The following is a 17,904-nucleotide window of genomic DNA, read 5'->3' as shown; positions in this document are numbered from 1 at the left end:
AAAGACCATCAGCTTTCTGCCAAAATTTAATTTGCTCAACTTACCAGATTACATTACAATGCATTTTTTAATTTTCACACAGCCAGGAGTCTTTTCTTCTTTGGTGATTTTTTTCAATCTGTATTGCCGAATCTCTCTCACCAATGTATAAAAAGCATCCTCCACTCTCTGCATTGTAAAACACAACTCCTTTAAAGGTTTGTTTCATTGCTAAAAATAATTTATTGGGATAGCCATGTGGAATAAAATTGAATAAGTGAGCTTCACTTGAAAAAAATAGGATTAACATCATTCACCATGATTTTTGGTTTGTTTGTTTTTTAAAAGGAGGGGGTTGCAATATTCCCATCTAGGCAAGAATACTGGATTATTTTAAGAGTTGCTTAACAAAGTCAGTATGGATGGGAGAAGTCTATCAAAACTAAAAAACTTTGTGTATATATATATATGTATATCTTTTATATATGTATTTCCCCCTTTTACTAAGCATTAATACAAACTTTTAGCAAAGTAGTAAAAAAAAATTAGTAAACACAATTTTAAAGTTCTCTCTTCTGTTTAAGGCATTATATTTTATCTCATTTCTAGCATAGTAGCAGTAATGGAATTATGCCTATTTGGCCTTAGGAAAAATAACTGATACTTTGCCACTGATTTTCTGGTGCAACTGTGAGGTTCATTTTTATAGCTTTCACTTTTCAAAAAGTCCTCCAAACTAAGTTAGAGACATTACTGAAACCAAATATAGCACTCAATATTATATTTACCACCTACAGTCTAGCCATAGCTAGAAATATTTGAGAATTGAATCCATTTTGAATGAAATAAGTTTTTACCTTCAATAAAGTCTTAAAAATAAATTTGGAGGATAGAACACATTCAAATAAGATAACATATTTATAGCACTTTGACAAAGCTATCATTCATTCATCTTTATTTTCCATCTAGCCACTTGAAGGCTAGTATGTGGCAAGATGGATTCAAAAAAGTACTTTCAAATCTTTTCTTCCAATAAAAGACTAAGTGCCAAATGAGACAAGGTAATAAATCAACACTGGCCCATCCCAAGAAGGTGGCCAATACTACTACAGTAGAATTTTAAATTATAATGGTAAAACTATAACACTTTGAACTTTTGTCAAATACAAGTTTTACCTTCTATTTTTTTCAGAGCAAAAGCTTCTAAAACTTTATGCAATAGTTATATTGACATTTCCATAAGATTTCAAATATTTCATTGACAATCTGAATTTTCTCCTCAAACAAAACATTTTGCCTGAAAAGATGTTTGTTCTTTACTTAAATCAATTTGAGCTTAAGATAGATAAAACTTGAACAAAATTCTATAAATGTAAGTTTCCCCATTTAAAACCATAGTGGTTCTATATTTTCTATGATTAGTTTTATACCTATCATTAATATTAATTCATTCAAAGGGCAAGAGCATTTTTAAAAAATTAAGATTATCATGAAAATAAAATGATTAGAAGTGGTCTTGAATTTTAAAATAATGCTAATGTACTTAAATTCTTTTTATAAAGGAAGTTCTTGATAAATCTTAACTTTAAAAATTTAATACTTCCAAAAAATCAAGTAAAAGCTCATTTTCTTGATACATCAGAAAAATTTAATTTTTATTCCAAAAATAAATCATTTTTAGGAACTATGTGCAAGTGCCAGAATAAGTGCTATGAAAAAAATAACAGATTGTTGTGCTCTTACTATTCTGTAGCAGGAACATAAAAAGATTACTGCTCAATTTAGGCTGAGGGCTTGAATTTTTTTTTAGCACAAACATACCCATCACCATTAAATAAAGGTGTAATTTTGGTTCTAACAATGCAGAGAGAGAATAGGAAGACATTAATTCAAAAGAATCACCATCACCACAACAACCACCACCACCACCACCACCAGCACAAATTTCATTTATTGGAATTAAAAGTATGATTTTCATCATTGGGAGGTCATTTCAAAATGAAATTTCATTATCAAGAGAATGCTTACTTAATCAATATGAAAATTAAGAATCTGAAGAGCCAATTAGCTACCATTTCCTTTCTTAAATATACTTATCTCTTTTATGCTGATTTTACAATTAATCAACTGACCTCACAGAGATGTGAATTTTCTATTTATTATATATTCCTTATGATTCCTTCCATTAGTTTACATTTAGCTAAAGTTTTCATAACAAAGTGCTGCATATACTTACAAAGTGGCAAGTTTTCATATTCCAAGAACTTGGGAAAAACTTTATACAACATATTTAAAAGTTTTTATTACTGAAACTTTGAAGCCAGTTGTATGTACCATGTTTCCTATATTAGGAGTCAATTTACAATAAATATAATTGGATTTAGATTAGAAATTTTCATATTATGTGATACAGAAGTTAAATAATGTTTTCATTTCAGTTCAAATGATATAAAAGGAAGCTAGAAAAATTTACAGCTTGTGAAGTAAACATTTTTAAGAGACTGAACAATTATTTTAACTTCCTGTTTCCATAGGCTAAAGTCTGAGATCAAAGACCAAAACATACCCTACATTTGACCAAATAAAAAAGACAAGTTTTTCGCTGTTACTGATAAAGACATCATTTAAGAGTCTCCCTAAGTGTTTCCATTCAAATGATATTTAGTGCCTACTATATTCAATGAACTACATTAGGCTCAGAGGATACAAGAAAAAAAAAAAGTCCCCGACCTCAAGGAACTTACAGTCTACTGGGGAAATACGACATGTCTACAAGTGAGTACATACTAGATAGATCATTTGAAGAGAAAGGTTGGGAAGATCCAGGAAGGTGGTAGTTAATTAAGCTAAGCCTGGAATGATGTGCTGAACAATGAGTATAGTGGGGGAGGGGGATTATACTATGAGTTCAGAAAAACTTTGGCTGGAAAGTGATAAGAGGGAACAAATAAAGTAAATCGAGGGCTAGATTAAGGAGAGCTATAAATTTTAGGACAAAGTGTTTGTTTTTGTTTTTTATCCTTGTGATAATATTGAGTCATTGAGGGTTTTTGAGGAGGAGAAATGACATTCTCAGATCTATATTTTAGGAATAATTTGTCAGTTGTGGAAAAAAAAATTTTTAAGGGAGAAACTGGAGACAGAACATTAAGGCTACTGCAATAGTCCTGGTGAAAGACAATGAAAACCTGAACTCTAGGGTACTGACCTTGTAAGTAAAAATAGAGATAGCTGATTCAGGCAATGCTGTAGCAGTAGTATCATTAAGAGCTGACAGCTGATTAGAAGTGGGGAGGGAAATAGAATCAAGGATTATTCCCAGGTTACTAACCTGAAACTGTCCTTGGTTTAAGTGGGGAATATGTTTTCTATTCTGAATGGCATGATCAGAATTATACTTTATATCAATTTGGAAGGTGTGTGTAGATGAAAGACTGGGAAAACATAGGAAGCTGCTGGGCACTGGAGAATGAAGAGTAAAGAACAGTACAATTTAATATGTGTTTGTGGGTATGAAAATACAGAGAAAATTATTACTTGCTTTAAAAAAATCCTCAAATGGTTTTCAAGATAGTACATCCCTCTGGAGCTGAAACTATCTTAAACTCAGACTTCAGAATTTATCGTTCCACATTTCTAAATAAATTGTCACCAATTACCTCCACTTTTTCTACTTTTCTACCTCTACACTAATGGCTTTGATACAAACACCTCTCTCCTTGTTGCCTCTTCTGATTGGAGAGTTCCTTCGTAAAACTTCCATTTGAAGAAACATCCACAATAAACATATGAGTCCTAACTCAAATCTGCTCCCAACTTTCGAAAACTACTTTTCCACCTTTCCCCTGCACAGAGTGCTGTCCCCACCCCACCACCTCCTATAATTCCCTTTTATGTGTTGTCATTGAGGACAGACTTTTGTTTTTGCCAGAGCCTGGCATAGTGCCTGGTACATGGCAAGGACTTAATAAATGATTTACTTACTAATCTAAATAATGCTATGTGCTACATTATGAACTTTTATTGTTAAAACTTTACTCTTTTAAACAATACTTTCTTAATGAGAAGTAGATCAGAGAATAGTTATACATACACACACTCAAAACCAAAACCAAACAAACCTCAGAATACAAAACTTATTTTTAATCATTTTATAAATCAGGGATTGTTTCTATCTACAGAGCCCAGGATAGACCCTAGCACACACTAAGTATTAATAAACAAATATTTGGTGATTGAAAAAAATAAAGGCCTCTATGCTTCTAAGAAACACAACAGAAAGCTTCAGGCTTCTGAGGTTGCTTTTTGCCTAGAGCTATAACTCTAGATCTTAAATCTACTGAACAAAATTTACAGATGCTTCAATTAAGTTAAAGGAATTTAACACCTGAAGATTTCCTTACTCATAGTTGGCAATGGTTATTTTCCTTTTAAAATATAATTCAAACAATTCTGCAATGAGAATATTTTTAATAATAACTTTCATCTCTTGAAAATGGACCATAAGGGGCAGCTGGGTAGCTCAGTGGATTGAGAGTCAGGCCTAGAGACGGGAGGTCCTAGGTTCAAATCCCAGCTGTGTGACCCTGGGCAAGTCACTTGACCCCCATTGCCCACCCTTACCACTCTTCCACCTATGAGCCAATACACAGAAGATAAGGGTTTAAAAAAAAAAAAAGAAAAGAAAATGGACCACAAATCTGTGAAAAGTGAACTATTTGACATTTAACTTTAAAAAATTAATAGTTCTTTAATTCTCAAAACTGAAATCAACCTAGAATGTGTGTGATTAGGCCTGTGATCCTTTTTTACTGTTACCACTAGATTGAGAATGCCAACTTGTTTTCAGTAAAATGTATGGCATAATACCAACTCCCTGAATTCTAATATTAGTTTCAACAGTTGCTACCCCTAGAATTACCATGTATTCACCCAGAAGGGTCAGTATAATCTAGCATAAGCTGTCTAATTAGACAAATGCTCTAACAGAACTAGGTAATCTAATTTACATTAGCTGTGTGTGTGTATGCTATATATAGATATATACTCTATATTTTATATATATACACACACACATATATATACATTGACTATATCTATAGAGTCAACAATACAAGAATATTTAAAGGTGGAAACTGTTTCAGAAGCCCTGTAGACCAACCTACACTTCAGTAAGAATCACCACAATAGGACCACCTAGCCTTTGCTCAAAGAACTTTTAATCAATTTGCAAGAAAAGAGAGTGGCCAAGGGCAACATAGATTCTTGATTTTTAAACTTGTTCATAAATTTTAAGACAATGGAAGATTATAACAACCACCTCATAAAATAGCAAGAAACAGTAACTGGAAAATTAAAAAGCTTGGCAAGAGATACAACTAAACAATATATCCTAAGGGCATTTAAGAATGAAACTAGACAAAGGACAATCAATAGATGAAAAACAGAAATTGTAAAGTCATTTTCTTGAATTATACAGGAAAAGCAGAGGTGTGATTAGAGAGAAAAAAGTCTGATCACATTAGTGAGAGGAAGGGATGACTGATAATTAAGCCTATATGTTCCATTGGTATCCATCTATGAAATGCCAAGAGAACTCAAGCAAGAATCCTTAGCTCATAGGGTGGGTTTCCTGGGAATGATTTATAGGAGGATATTACCTACCTAAGCAACCCTAATGAGATTACAGATTCACTGAAGCATCTTGCTTATGACAGGCCTGTAGTGTACCTATATTTGAACTGTCTGGGTACAGCCTCTCTCAATTTCTAATGGATGGTAAACTTCTTAAGAGGAACCCTGCCTTATTTTTTTTGTACCCATACCATGTAGGTGGTGCCACAATGTCCAATACTTACTAAATGCTTAGTATTTCAATTTAACTGAATTGAATTAAATTTCAATTTAACTGAACATGAGTAAGTATTCTTTGTTAAAGGGAAGATTAGCTGATGCTATGGTTTTATTAACACTTAACTGAAGCTTACTCTCATATAATTTTTAAAAATGAAAAGGTAGCTCTGGAAATTGAGCTATATCAGAATGGGAGGCACTGGTTTTGAATCCAAACAAAGTCACCTTGTGTGACCCTGGACAAGTCATTTCCCTTTTTTGAACTTATTTTCTTATCTAAAAAGTAGGTGGGGGAGGAGTAGGGTGGAGGAGGAAGTTGGTACTCTGAAGTCCTTTATCACTAAATCTATGATTCTATGAAACTATTTTCTCTTGGCACAACTCATTCTCTTAAGGATATCTCTAATCATTGGGACTTCTCCCCTTAAATTGAGCCTATTTCCCTGTAATTTCCATCCATGATCCTTCCTCTGCAACTGCAGATGGCAAACGATTTAGAGACCGAGCGCCTATTGGGCTGCTGGGCAGATCATATGAGAAATGTCCTCAAACTGTGTGGAGAGGGAAAGGGAGCAGGCCCCATCTGGCACACATTCCATAGGTTCACCAACATGGCTCTAGGATGTCAAGCATAGTAATCAGAGTAGTATTTAGTTATCTCCAAGTATTACAGTATTTAAAGACTATCGCTGACAATGACTTGGCAACCATACCTTATAGTATCAAAGGGCAGTTCTCTTTTATTCTGGATATTATTGCTGCCTCTCCTATATGTAGCTTTAAAAAAAGTCTAAATTGGGCAATAAGTTCTCTATAAATCTACACTGATCAAATTTTAAAGAACTTATTTTCTTCCTCAGAATTATTTTGTCATTAGTTTTGCATTATCATGATATGCATTCCTTTGTAAAATTTTAGTTCATTGGATACTTCCTATTTTTTTTCAATCCCTAGAAATATGCTCTCCCCAAATCAGGGATACATGTGAAACAAGGCTGGCTTCTCTCCACCAAAAATTCTAAGAAAGAGTCCGTCAATTCTGCCAAAATTTCCTATTTTTCCATCTCATGAACCAGCTACTTCTTTCTGATGAAAATCAGGTTGAGAATAGGAGTAACCCTTACTGGTTCTTCCAATTTGGGGTGGATAAAATTATCACTAAGGGAATTAAGAAATTAGCAACTTTGGGCAGAGGTGCAACAAGTATCCAGATGTCAAAGTTCTCCCATCTTTACTATAATATATGCCTTCCTGTCAACTGTTTCTTAAACACTTCCATTATTTAACTCATAGTACACTTCAGATATAGTCACATTTGTTTCTACTTCTCACTACCTTATCCCAGTTGTCAATTTCTGCTGGAGTATATTAATGTGCAACAGTAATCAACCTATGCCTCTATACCATCCTTTTTATCTAACTGATTTCTTCTGAATGAGATACCTTTCCTGAGCTACATTCTAGTTTAGTAAGTTAATATCTACTAAAGTACTGTTGATACCCAAAGATCAAATTTGCCTTAGCATTTCTAGTGTACCTTAGTTATTAACCATACTTTGGCTATTATAGATGTAGACAGCATTGGGACCATTGTGTATGTGTATGTGCCTAAGTGTACACACACAAAGAAGGAATTGTTATAAAAATGGTTTTTAGTTTTAAATTATTACTTTTAAAATAAAATAATAATAGTAATAATAGCCAGCTAGCATTTATACAGGGCTTTAAAGTTTGCAAGCTGCTTTACAAATATCTCATTTTTTCCTCACAGCAATCTCTTAAGGCAGATGTTATTATCCTGATTTTACCTCTAAAGGAAAATCTGAGGCAGACAGGTTAAGTGACTTGCACAGGGTCACATACCTAGTAAGTATAATGGGGTTGAATCTGAACTCAAGTTCTTCCAGAATTCAGATTCGGAGCTTTGGCACCTAGCTGCCTCTAATAATTATATATTTATGAACTATACAATAACATATAGCTCACAGTTTAGGCTATTTAGTGAACATTTTAAACACTGCCTAAATCAGTGTAATGGATAGAAGTTATCTTCTATGATCATTATCTTTTCAAATTTCTGTAATGTATTAAGAAATTTTCAGGCAAGACATCAATATTAGGTCAAAGGAAAAAATGATTATATTTAAATATCTTCTTTTAGAAATATTTAATTCAAAATCAAAAGTACAGGAGGCGACTAGGTGGTTCAGTGGATTAAGAGCCAAACTTAAGAGGTCCTGGGTTCAAATCTGGCCTCAGCCACTTCCTAGCTATGACCCTGGGCAAATCACTTAACCCCCAATTACCTAGCCCTTACTGCTCTTCTGCCTTGAAACCAATACACTGTTATTGATTCTAAGTCAGAAGGTAAGAGTTAAAGGAAAAATTTTTTAATGTTAACCTATAAAAAGTTGGATAGAAAATTTGACCTTTTACTTTAGTGTTCTATTGCCTAGAGTTCTCTCTCCACTAAATGATGATCTTCATTTAAATTTATAATCAGTCAGAAATTTAACCATTCAAAATTAATAATGCTCTTCATTTAAATATGTAACCTGAGTTTTAAGCTAATACATTACTATACCAATAGGGTGGGATGGGAGGGATAGAAAGTCATCCTCAAAACTAAGAAGACCTAGATCAATGATGGCTAACCTATGGCACCAGTGCCAAAGACAGAACTTGACTGCCCCCCCCACTACAGTTTGTTACTAGAAAGACAGAGACTCCTGGGGGGAGGAGGGGGAGCTGCTCCCTTCCTCCTTTTCCATCATGCCTGAGGACATTCCTCACTTTCCCCCACCCCTCTCCCAGTAGCTCAATGGGAGTACTTCCTCCCTCCCTTGTGTGGGGTTGGGGGGTGGCCCACACCCAGCACTCAGTAGGGGGAGGGGCACAGCAGAATGTCACGGGGTGGGGAAGAACAGGCATAGCACTTGCTCAGGGGGTGGGGCCTGCCACTCCATCTCTAAAAGGTTTGCCATCACTGGCCGAGATTGAGCTCTACCTCTGTTATGCACTGGCTGTATGGCCCCAGACAAGTTTCTTTAAGTCTTTTGGTGCACTAGGCAACTTTTCTAGAGCTTTGTAGTTGCAGAGAAGGTGCTGACTTGCATTGGTAAAGAGACTGTATTTCCTGACCTGAGAAATTCTCTGTCAGAGGTGTCAAACACATGGCCAAGTCCAAGACTTTTGCATGTAGTAGGAAATATGATATTACTATTATTGAAAGCTCTAAATCTTTTAGTATAAGAATCACAATACACAATTCAAGCTCTCTGCAAGTACTTAGAAAAGCTCTTAAAAATCTCCTGATAAAGGGGCAGCTGGTGGATCAGTGGATAGAGCCAGGCATAGAGATGGGGAGGTCTTCGGATCAAATCTGGCCTCTGACACTTCCTAACTGTGTGATCCAATTGCCTAGCCATTGCTGCACCTATTCTTCTGCCTTGGAACTGATCCTTAGCATTGATTCTAAAACAGAAGGTAAGGACTTAAAAATAAGAAGTTAATAAAATCTAAGCATACTAAAATTTAGCCTAAAATTTTATATATATGAATAAAATTACCTTCCATCCTAGAATCAATACTATGTATTGGTTCCAAGGCAGAAGAGCAGTTAAGGGCTAAGCAATGGGGGTTAAATGATTTGCCCAGGGTCACACAGCTAGGAAGTGTCTGAGGCCAGATTTGAACCTAGGGGACCTCCCATTTCTAGGCTTGGCTCTCAATTCACCAAGCCACCCAGCTGTCCCCTCAATATTTTTAAGCCTAAGAAAATGTTTCACAAGATAATTTCTAAGGAAATCATCAAGTTCCATTATAACAACTCAAAGATGAAATTGATAGCTTAGCAACATAAATCTTTAAGTTTAAGAATCAAGGTATAATTTTAAAATGTTCACTAAAAGCAGAGCTCAAAACTGATTTATTTAGCAAGGCGATTATTATATGAGATCATTAAAATATCTGAGACAAGTTTCTATCAAATCAAGCTTATCTTCCCACCAATTTCTATTATTTGGAGATAGATATACTCATAGGCAAGAAATTTTGGTCCTCAAACTTTTTAAGAACACAAAAAATATATATAATCATATATTAAGGAAAATAGATATTTTCAAAATAAAATATGAAAACCATACTACTTTAATCGAAAATGACAAATGATTATCATAAAATGAAGTAGAAAACGGCTTATTTAGATTCTCTGCTTTATCCTGCAGTCATTAGCTTGCTATCACAGTGTTAAGTCAGGCTCCCTTCAGAAAATTAAATTGTTTTCCCTTTTTCCTGCCTTTGATTTGTAGCTCTATAAAATATTAGACAAGTCTAGGATCTTTCACCTTTTTTCTGTATAAAGTGATAGGATACGTGCTTATTGCTCTAAAAAAACTTTTTAAAGTTATAAATGTTCAAACAAATATCCATTTCTTTAGAAGAATTTTCAGAGCAGTTTCAGCTTTCACTGATACTAAGCAGCCATCTTGGCTCCATATCTATTTCTTTGGAAAGAATGTCACTGTGACTGGACTGGGAACCAAGTTTCCTTTTTGCCTTTGTTCTCTCTTTACCTAAGCCCAGCAAGGCTACATACATTCTTCAAGGAGGGAAATTCTTCTCTTTCCACCAATGTTACTAGTCTGACAGAGGTGTCAATCTGTATTACTCTAAGGAACTGTTTTACTTGATTGTTATATCATCAATGATTAGCCTGCTGCCAGTTGCCAATACAGTCAGGATAGGAACGCCAGTGGAAATGCTTAAGAACATAATATGTGTGACCCAGAGGAAATATTAGAAACAGTCTAGTTCATCCCATCCCATCATTTTGGATATAAATTATGCCCCACCTAGACATTTTAACTCAAATGGCTACAGTCATGTAGCTAAATAAGTAGTAAATGCAGCACTAGTAACTTGATCTGTAGGCCCAAGTGTCTTTTTAATGTTCTAAAATCAAAGCAACACAAGTTCAGCTCATCCTCAGGATACTACTGTGTTTCCTTTGCTACTTCATAACTAAATGCAATAAAAAATGTATTAAGTATCTTCTATGTACAAAGTACTTGGGTAGGTTCTGAGGACACAAAACCAACAAAAAACAATTGCTACCCTAAAGAAGGTTGCATTCTACTCTGGAATAAAAGTAGCAGAGCTGTATTCCAGTCATATCCTCAAATGCTCCAACTTTGACTACAGTCCTAGTATAGACAGACAGCAAAATTCCTTTTAAGATGAAGTTAATATTATACCAAATATTTTCCCTAATTGTTAACAGACCATGAAAATTTACCTATTTTTTGGCTTAAGAAAAAAAAAACGCCACCTTGATTTCACGAAAGTAAATTCCTAATATTGTACTTCTTAGTTGTAAATTTTGCATTTTCAAACTTTATCTGTACAATCTATACAAATCTATATTTCCCCTAATAAGAATACAATATAAACTAGCTAGTATGTCACACGAGTTATGTTTTCCCTCTCTTGTCCCCTTAAGAAATTTAATAAAGTCTCGAAATATCAAGCATGCCACAAATACATGTATATTCAATGATAAATATTTTTCTGAAAATAAAATTAACTACTCCTAACTAGGATTTAAATTTCATGGAAAGGTCTATGTAAATCTCTATAAGCCTTCAGAAAGCTTATATAATTTTCAGTTATTTCTACTTTGATCATGAAATGTTAGTTTTCTTCCAAGTTATTACTTATCATATAAATGCATTTGGAAGAGGCAAAAGTGAAGAAACATATTGAATACCACAAAAGGAATATTCTATGTTTTACTTGCAAAACATAATTCAAGTTTCACATTCTTTAGATAGACTTCCCCATAATTAATCTTTTTTTGTTTCTTTGTTTGAACCTGCCATTTGATCACTTTAGGGGCAACACAGGGTAAGAAAACTCCCTCCTCAATGCAGACAGTATCTGTTCTGCAACTTATGCTCTTAGAAACAAAAGGATAAGTTCTTGTTATACTAGGCTAAATTCTCTGAAATCCTAAAGCCCTTACTCTCTATACCACTCCTTTAGTACAATCACTCATTTGTCTTATATTTTTATTTACTGTTGCTTATGTGTATATTTTGTCTCTACAATAATGTATACTACTTTTAGCAGATACCATGTCTTAAAAGGCCTAGCTGTGTGGCTCAGTGGATTGAGCCAGGCCTAAGGATGGGAAGTCCTGGGTTCAAATTTGACCACAGATTCTTCTTAAAGAAGCTCTGTGACCCTGGGCTGACCCCCATTGCCCAGCCCTTACCACTCTTCTGCCCTGGAACCAATACTTAATATTGATTCTAAGATGGAAGGTAAGGATAAAAAAAAAAGACCAAGCACATAGTTTTGCAAATACTTTTTGAACCTACAAGATAGCCATATATTATGTCAAATGGTCTCAAATTTAGTAATTAAGACTAAAAATATAGAATTTTTCCAAAATACCTCTAACTGTCCTAATGTATAATAATCTTAAAATATATAATTCTTACTTGATAAAATGAGTCTAATTTTGATTTTTTATACATAAAATTTTAAAGGCATGTATGCAGACACTGTATGTAGTATAATATTTTCACATATTTATTTTAAGAGCTTCTTCCATATTTTATATCCTCTGAACATATTTTATATCCTCTGAAGTTCATTTTAAATATCTTAGCAAATTTCTATTTTAAAAAATCCTATTAAGAACTTCTCATATTACACCAAATATAACTATTTTAATATCTTTTAATATTTATTGCTTTAACTGAAAATTTGACATTAACAATTTATATATATTTTTAAATGCAAATCTTCATGTTCAGTTTAACAGTACAAAATAATGCCTAATTCTGTAAAATTATTATTTTTAAATATCCTTTGTTTTAAAAATCTCTGCTTCCTTAAAATTAAGTTCTATCAAGGGAAAAGTAACAATGTTAAAAAAATAATGAAATTTAAAAACCTTGCCTATTCTAGAAGCAGCAATAGAGACCAGAAAATCTTGAAGTTAAAACTTCTAAAATTCTGAGAATGATACACGTGAATCTTTAACATCAAGCACACTCAAGAGTGATCAAATAAGCTATATGTAAGATTATAAATGGTTGAATTAAAAGTTATATATACATATTCATAGGATGAAGATCCCTGGACAAGGCCAATAATCTTTTATTTTTATTTGAACAAATCACCTATTTTTCCAGATTAGATGAAAGAAAAATCATGGATTTCCATATGAAATGATCAATTTAAACATCAGATATTTTAAGCGGCATGTACATTTATTAATCCACAAAAGCTAAGTTTAATCACAATTTTACAGTAGTCAATAGATAAATGGTAGGTGTGAATTGTTATACTTTCTGGTCTCAACAATAAGTTTGTATTTGTTGTGGTTTTACTTACCTGTCTTGTTTTTGCTGATGTTTCAATGAAAGGAATTCCATAACTTCTTGCTAAGTCCTGAGCTTGTTTTGTATCTACTGTTCTGGAAGGTAAATCACATTTATTTCCTACAAGAACCATGGGTACATCTTCAGAATCTTTAACTCTTTTTATTTGTTCTCTGTGGAAGAAAAAGAAAAAGAAAGTGATGTTATATCAGAGATATTTACGCAGAAGGAAAATATCTTCTAATACTTGATAAAAAATTTAATTTTATTGTAATCAGGCTAAAAACTGATTCTAATTCCCAGTTTCCCCATATAACAAATTCTGAGGCTGAATAAAGAATTCAAAATTTGTTCTGATTTTTTGTATTACAAAATTTAAAAGGGGAAAGGGAGAGAAATAAAGACATGGAGTAGGGGTGAGAGGGGAAATCTTCATTTCAAAATATAAACTTCAAAAAAGAAGAATGCAGAGCCATAATTTTGTAACTTCAAGACAAAAAACATACTGAAATATAATGGAAAAAAATTAAAAATTCTGCACTCAAATATATCTAAAAGTTGCCTACAAAATAAGACCTAGTTTTAAAATCTATTACTTCAAAATGCAAATACAACTTAAGTTTATGCTTAAAATACAGTGACTAGTTAAAAGCTTTACTCATCTTTCCTATGTCCCTACCCCAAAATGAAATGATGATCAAATTCTTCAATAAATTTTAAACCATTCAAAATTCAATGCCTGCTATAAAAGTCTAAAATTCAATGCCTATTTAACCTGAAGCTCAGGTATATGGGGAATTATTTTTGTGTTTTTGGGGGGAGGTAGGTTCATGTTTCAAAGTAGGCTATAATTTCAATAATGAATGTTTCTGTTCCTGTCCTATGGTTACTTTAAGTGATGAGTGACTGAATTAAGAGTAGGAATTATGTCTTTTATTTCCATTTTACTTTTCTGAAAAGGCATTTCTGTGGTATGGTGCTAAAGTGCCCAAGAATCTGAAAGTGCTGATTTCTAATATAAGACACTAAACAAATCTACTTTATAAACCTTAAATTACTTTTCCTATCTGTTTTTCAATCTGCTCCTCCATCATGGTTAGGGAATTCCAAATCTAGCATCCTTTCTACTATGGCTCTCTAGGAGCTGTGGAGGATAAAATTTTCATATACAAGGCTACTCCACCTAACATCTTTAATTAGGCCTATGAAAACAGTTATAGGTAAAATGTTAGATCTCACAGTTGGTCTTATCTTGGTTTTTGGCAAATTACATTATATCTAAATTCTGTGATACAATGTGGTTGAATATAAAGCATATTATGAATTTCTATTGTTGTGAATAATGGCTTTAATAAAGGATATTTGCATACCATCTGTAGACTGCCACTTTCAAAGAATGTCTAAAATAAAATAAACTTAACACTCAGACATTTAAACAAAATTTTAAAAGTTGTCAATTTTTTATTCTATTTCCAAATTCTTGAAAGACATAATTCAAAAGCACTAATGTTTTGTTCTAATGCCAATAAATTGCTACTTCCACCTATATTTAGGATTGAAATTACAAGTCATCTCAAAAGATTTTATACTTAGAATTGAAATGACAAGCAAAAAGCCATTATGTGAACCCTTAATTGACTTTACCTTTTTTGATGGTAGCTCCAAAATAAGTGAATTATTTTTTCTTCAAAGTATGAACCTGCTGAATAGCAGTATTTTCTATTGTCATTACGTCTACCTTCTATATTTGACATCTATAAAAGGGACACAGCAGATACTGAATTCCAACTAATTAATCTATTTTAGGCCCTAAGATTTCAATTGGCTAATTTTATGGATTGGCTAGAAAGTAAACACTTTATAAATAAACTAAAGTTCCATTTTGACCTATCTCCATGAAAACCTAGGTTTATTCAAATTATTTTTTATTTTGTTTGGACCTTCATCACCTGGCCCATAGCACTGCACGCAGTAAGCACTTAATAAAGATTATCAAGCTTTCAAATTAACTAGAAACAATTATGATTCCCCTAAAGTTAAATCATTTGGAAAACTAATAAAAGCAAATCACAGGTTGCCTGCCACACTTTTTTAAGTATAAATGATCATTCATAATATATGTATGTATGTATGTATGTATGTATGTATGTATGTATGTATGTATGTATGTGAGAATAACTATTTTTTTAAATGGAAGGTCAATTTGGTCATCTGTTTTGGTATGTTAAAAATGGAAAACAGTAGAAATAGAGCTTGATGGATGGCTCATCAATAAGGGGGATGCCACAGACTTAAGTGTTTCTTGATTTTAGTAAGTTATCTAGCAGAACTGAATCTCTTATATCCTTGTGGATATGACAAGAGAAATGTGGACTGGGTAATATTACAATCTGAGAGAATGTAGAGTTCAGCAGGTAGCATGTTGGACTTGGGAATGAAGAAAATCTGGGTTTAAATCCTACCTTAGACACTTAACTGTGTAACCTTGGGCAAGCCATTTAACAATATCCAGTCAATTCTCAAGTCCTGTCATTTTTCCTTCATAGTATCTCTCCTGTATGTCACCTTCTTTCCTCTTACACTGTAGCCATCCTAAAGTAGGTTCTTATCATCTCACACCTTGCTTTTTCCAATAGCTTGTTAATTGATCTCTCTGTCTCAAGTTTCTCCCCAATCCAATCTATCCTCCACTTCCACTGTCAAACTGTTCTTCTGTTATCAAATATAAAACCTACCTGGCTTTTAAAGCTCTTCATAGCCTGGCCCCTTCCACTTTTCTAGTCTTCTTACAACTTACCCTCTACTCCACATGTTTTGCAATCTAATGACAGCTGGTCTCCTAGAGGTAACTCACACATAAGACACTGCCCATCTCTTGACTGCATGGATTTTCACAATTTATCCCCTTATGCCTGCACTTTTCTCCCTCTTCCTTTCAAGTTTTGGCTTAAGTCATACCTTCTGCAAAATGATTTCTTGGACCTCCTTAATCTTCCCTCTGAGACTACCCTTAATCAATCATGTACACAGTTGTTGTAAATAGCTGTTTGTATGTTTTCTCTGCCATCAGTGGGAGCTCCTGAAGAGCAGGAAACATCAATTGCCTTTCTTTTTATCTCCAGTGCACAGTGCCTGGCATAGAGTAGGAAGAGCTTAATAAATGCTACTTGACTGACTCTTAGGCTCAGCTCCTCTTCTGTAAAATTAAGGATTAAATAACCTCTAAGGTACTTTCCAGCTCAATCTATGATTCTATGATTCACAACTGATTATACAACTCTATTCAAAGCATGCTGATTAACTGATGAATGTCCACTTAGACATTAGAGATCCACTTAGAGATCAAAAGGATCTATCCTCAGCTCTAGCTCTTCTGAAATTCAATAATTTCATCAAAATTTGAGTAAAGACAGAAGGCATCCTTTAACAAATCTGTACATAACAAAACTAGGTTAGGTAATCAATATGGTGAATATCAAAATCACAATTAAAAAATCTCAACATCTTTGAATGAGGGCTTGAAAATAAGATGAAATAAGGGAAAATATAAAGTCCTAAGCTCAAGCTCAAAAAAAAATCAACTAAGTAAGGAATGAAAAGATGTAACTAGAAAGAAGTTTATGTTTAAAAGACAAAAAAACCCTTAATTTTAGTTATTTGGAAAATTCATGGTGTGATATGGCAGTGTCCAAAAAAAAGACACAGAAAGCATAACAATAAGAATGAAGTCTAGATCAAAGAATTAATAGTTCTATATACTGCACTGATCCATGACTTGAATACTACATATTCAGTTCTAGGTGTTTCAGGAGGTATATAACAACTCCATAAGAGGGTCATAAAAGTCGCAAAGGACCTAAAAACTATATCATGAAAGGAAATGAGGATGTAAAGCCTAGAAGTCTAAGAACAACATAATCCCCTCCTCCCATAAAAGGATATAATTTTGACTTATTAAACTTATTCTGTGCTATATCAACAGAAAGAACTAAAACCAAGATGGAAATTATGGGGATACAAATTTCAACCCAGTACATAAACATTGCAGTAATCGGCTATCCAAAATTATAATGGGTTACCTACCTCATTAAAGTGGTGAGTTTCCTTCATGGGATGTGTTTAAAGCATTTTATATAAATGTTTTGTCTATTAGAGAGGAGGCAGCATAGTATAATGCAAAAAACACTAGTCTTTGTATCAAGAGGACCAGAGTTGAAGTCTGGCTCTTGACACTTATAGGTTATGTGATTATAGGCAAATAAGATAATTTCTGGGCAGCTAGAGGCATGGAAGATAACAGTGCTGGATTTGAAGTTAAGAAAACTTTTTATGAGGTAAAATATGACTTCAGACACTTACTAGCTATGTGAGCCTGGGCAAGGTTGTTTAAACCCAGTTGCCTCAATTTCCTTCTCTGTCTGAATGAGGAGGAAGACATGGCAAACCACTCCAGTATCTTTGTCAAGAAAATCCCAAATGAGGACAAAACTTACAGGAAGGCAGCTTAGATGGCACAGTGGATAGAATGTTGGGTCTAGAATCAGGAAGACTCAAGTTCAAATACAGCCTAAAATACTTTTTAGTCTTTGACTCTGCACAATTCACTTATTCTCTGTTTTGCCTTAATCCACTGGAGAAGGAAATGGCAAATCACTCCACATCTTTGCCCAAAAAACCCCAC

General features: G+C 33.6%; 1 protein-coding gene across 3 annotated transcripts in view; it reads right to left on the bottom strand.

Annotated features, from left to right (window-relative positions):
- The window catches only part of KRAS (KRAS proto-oncogene, GTPase), a 38,927-nt gene that overhangs the window by 3,547 nt on the left and 17,476 nt on the right, over positions 1-17,904 (bottom strand). The window contains exons 4-5 of one of the 3 annotated variants that reach the window (XM_044677533.1): positions 13,237-13,396; positions 45-168 (exon numbers count right to left, since the gene is read on the bottom strand). In XM_044677533.1, coding sequence (XP_044533468.1) covers positions 49-168; positions 13,237-13,396 — 280 coding nt within the window. In that variant the 3' untranslated portion in view covers positions 45-48. The remainder of the gene's footprint in view (positions 1-44; positions 169-13,236; positions 13,397-17,904) is intronic. The other 2 variants (XM_044677531.1, XM_044677534.1) reach the window with 2 other exon arrangements.

The sequence above is a fragment of the Gracilinanus agilis genome, chromosome 5 (genome assembly GCF_016433145.1).
Source record: "Gracilinanus agilis isolate LMUSP501 chromosome 5, AgileGrace, whole genome shotgun sequence".
NCBI lineage: Eukaryota > Metazoa > Chordata > Mammalia > Didelphimorphia > Didelphidae > Gracilinanus > Gracilinanus agilis.
This window is presented reverse-complemented; position numbering and strand designations above follow the sequence as displayed.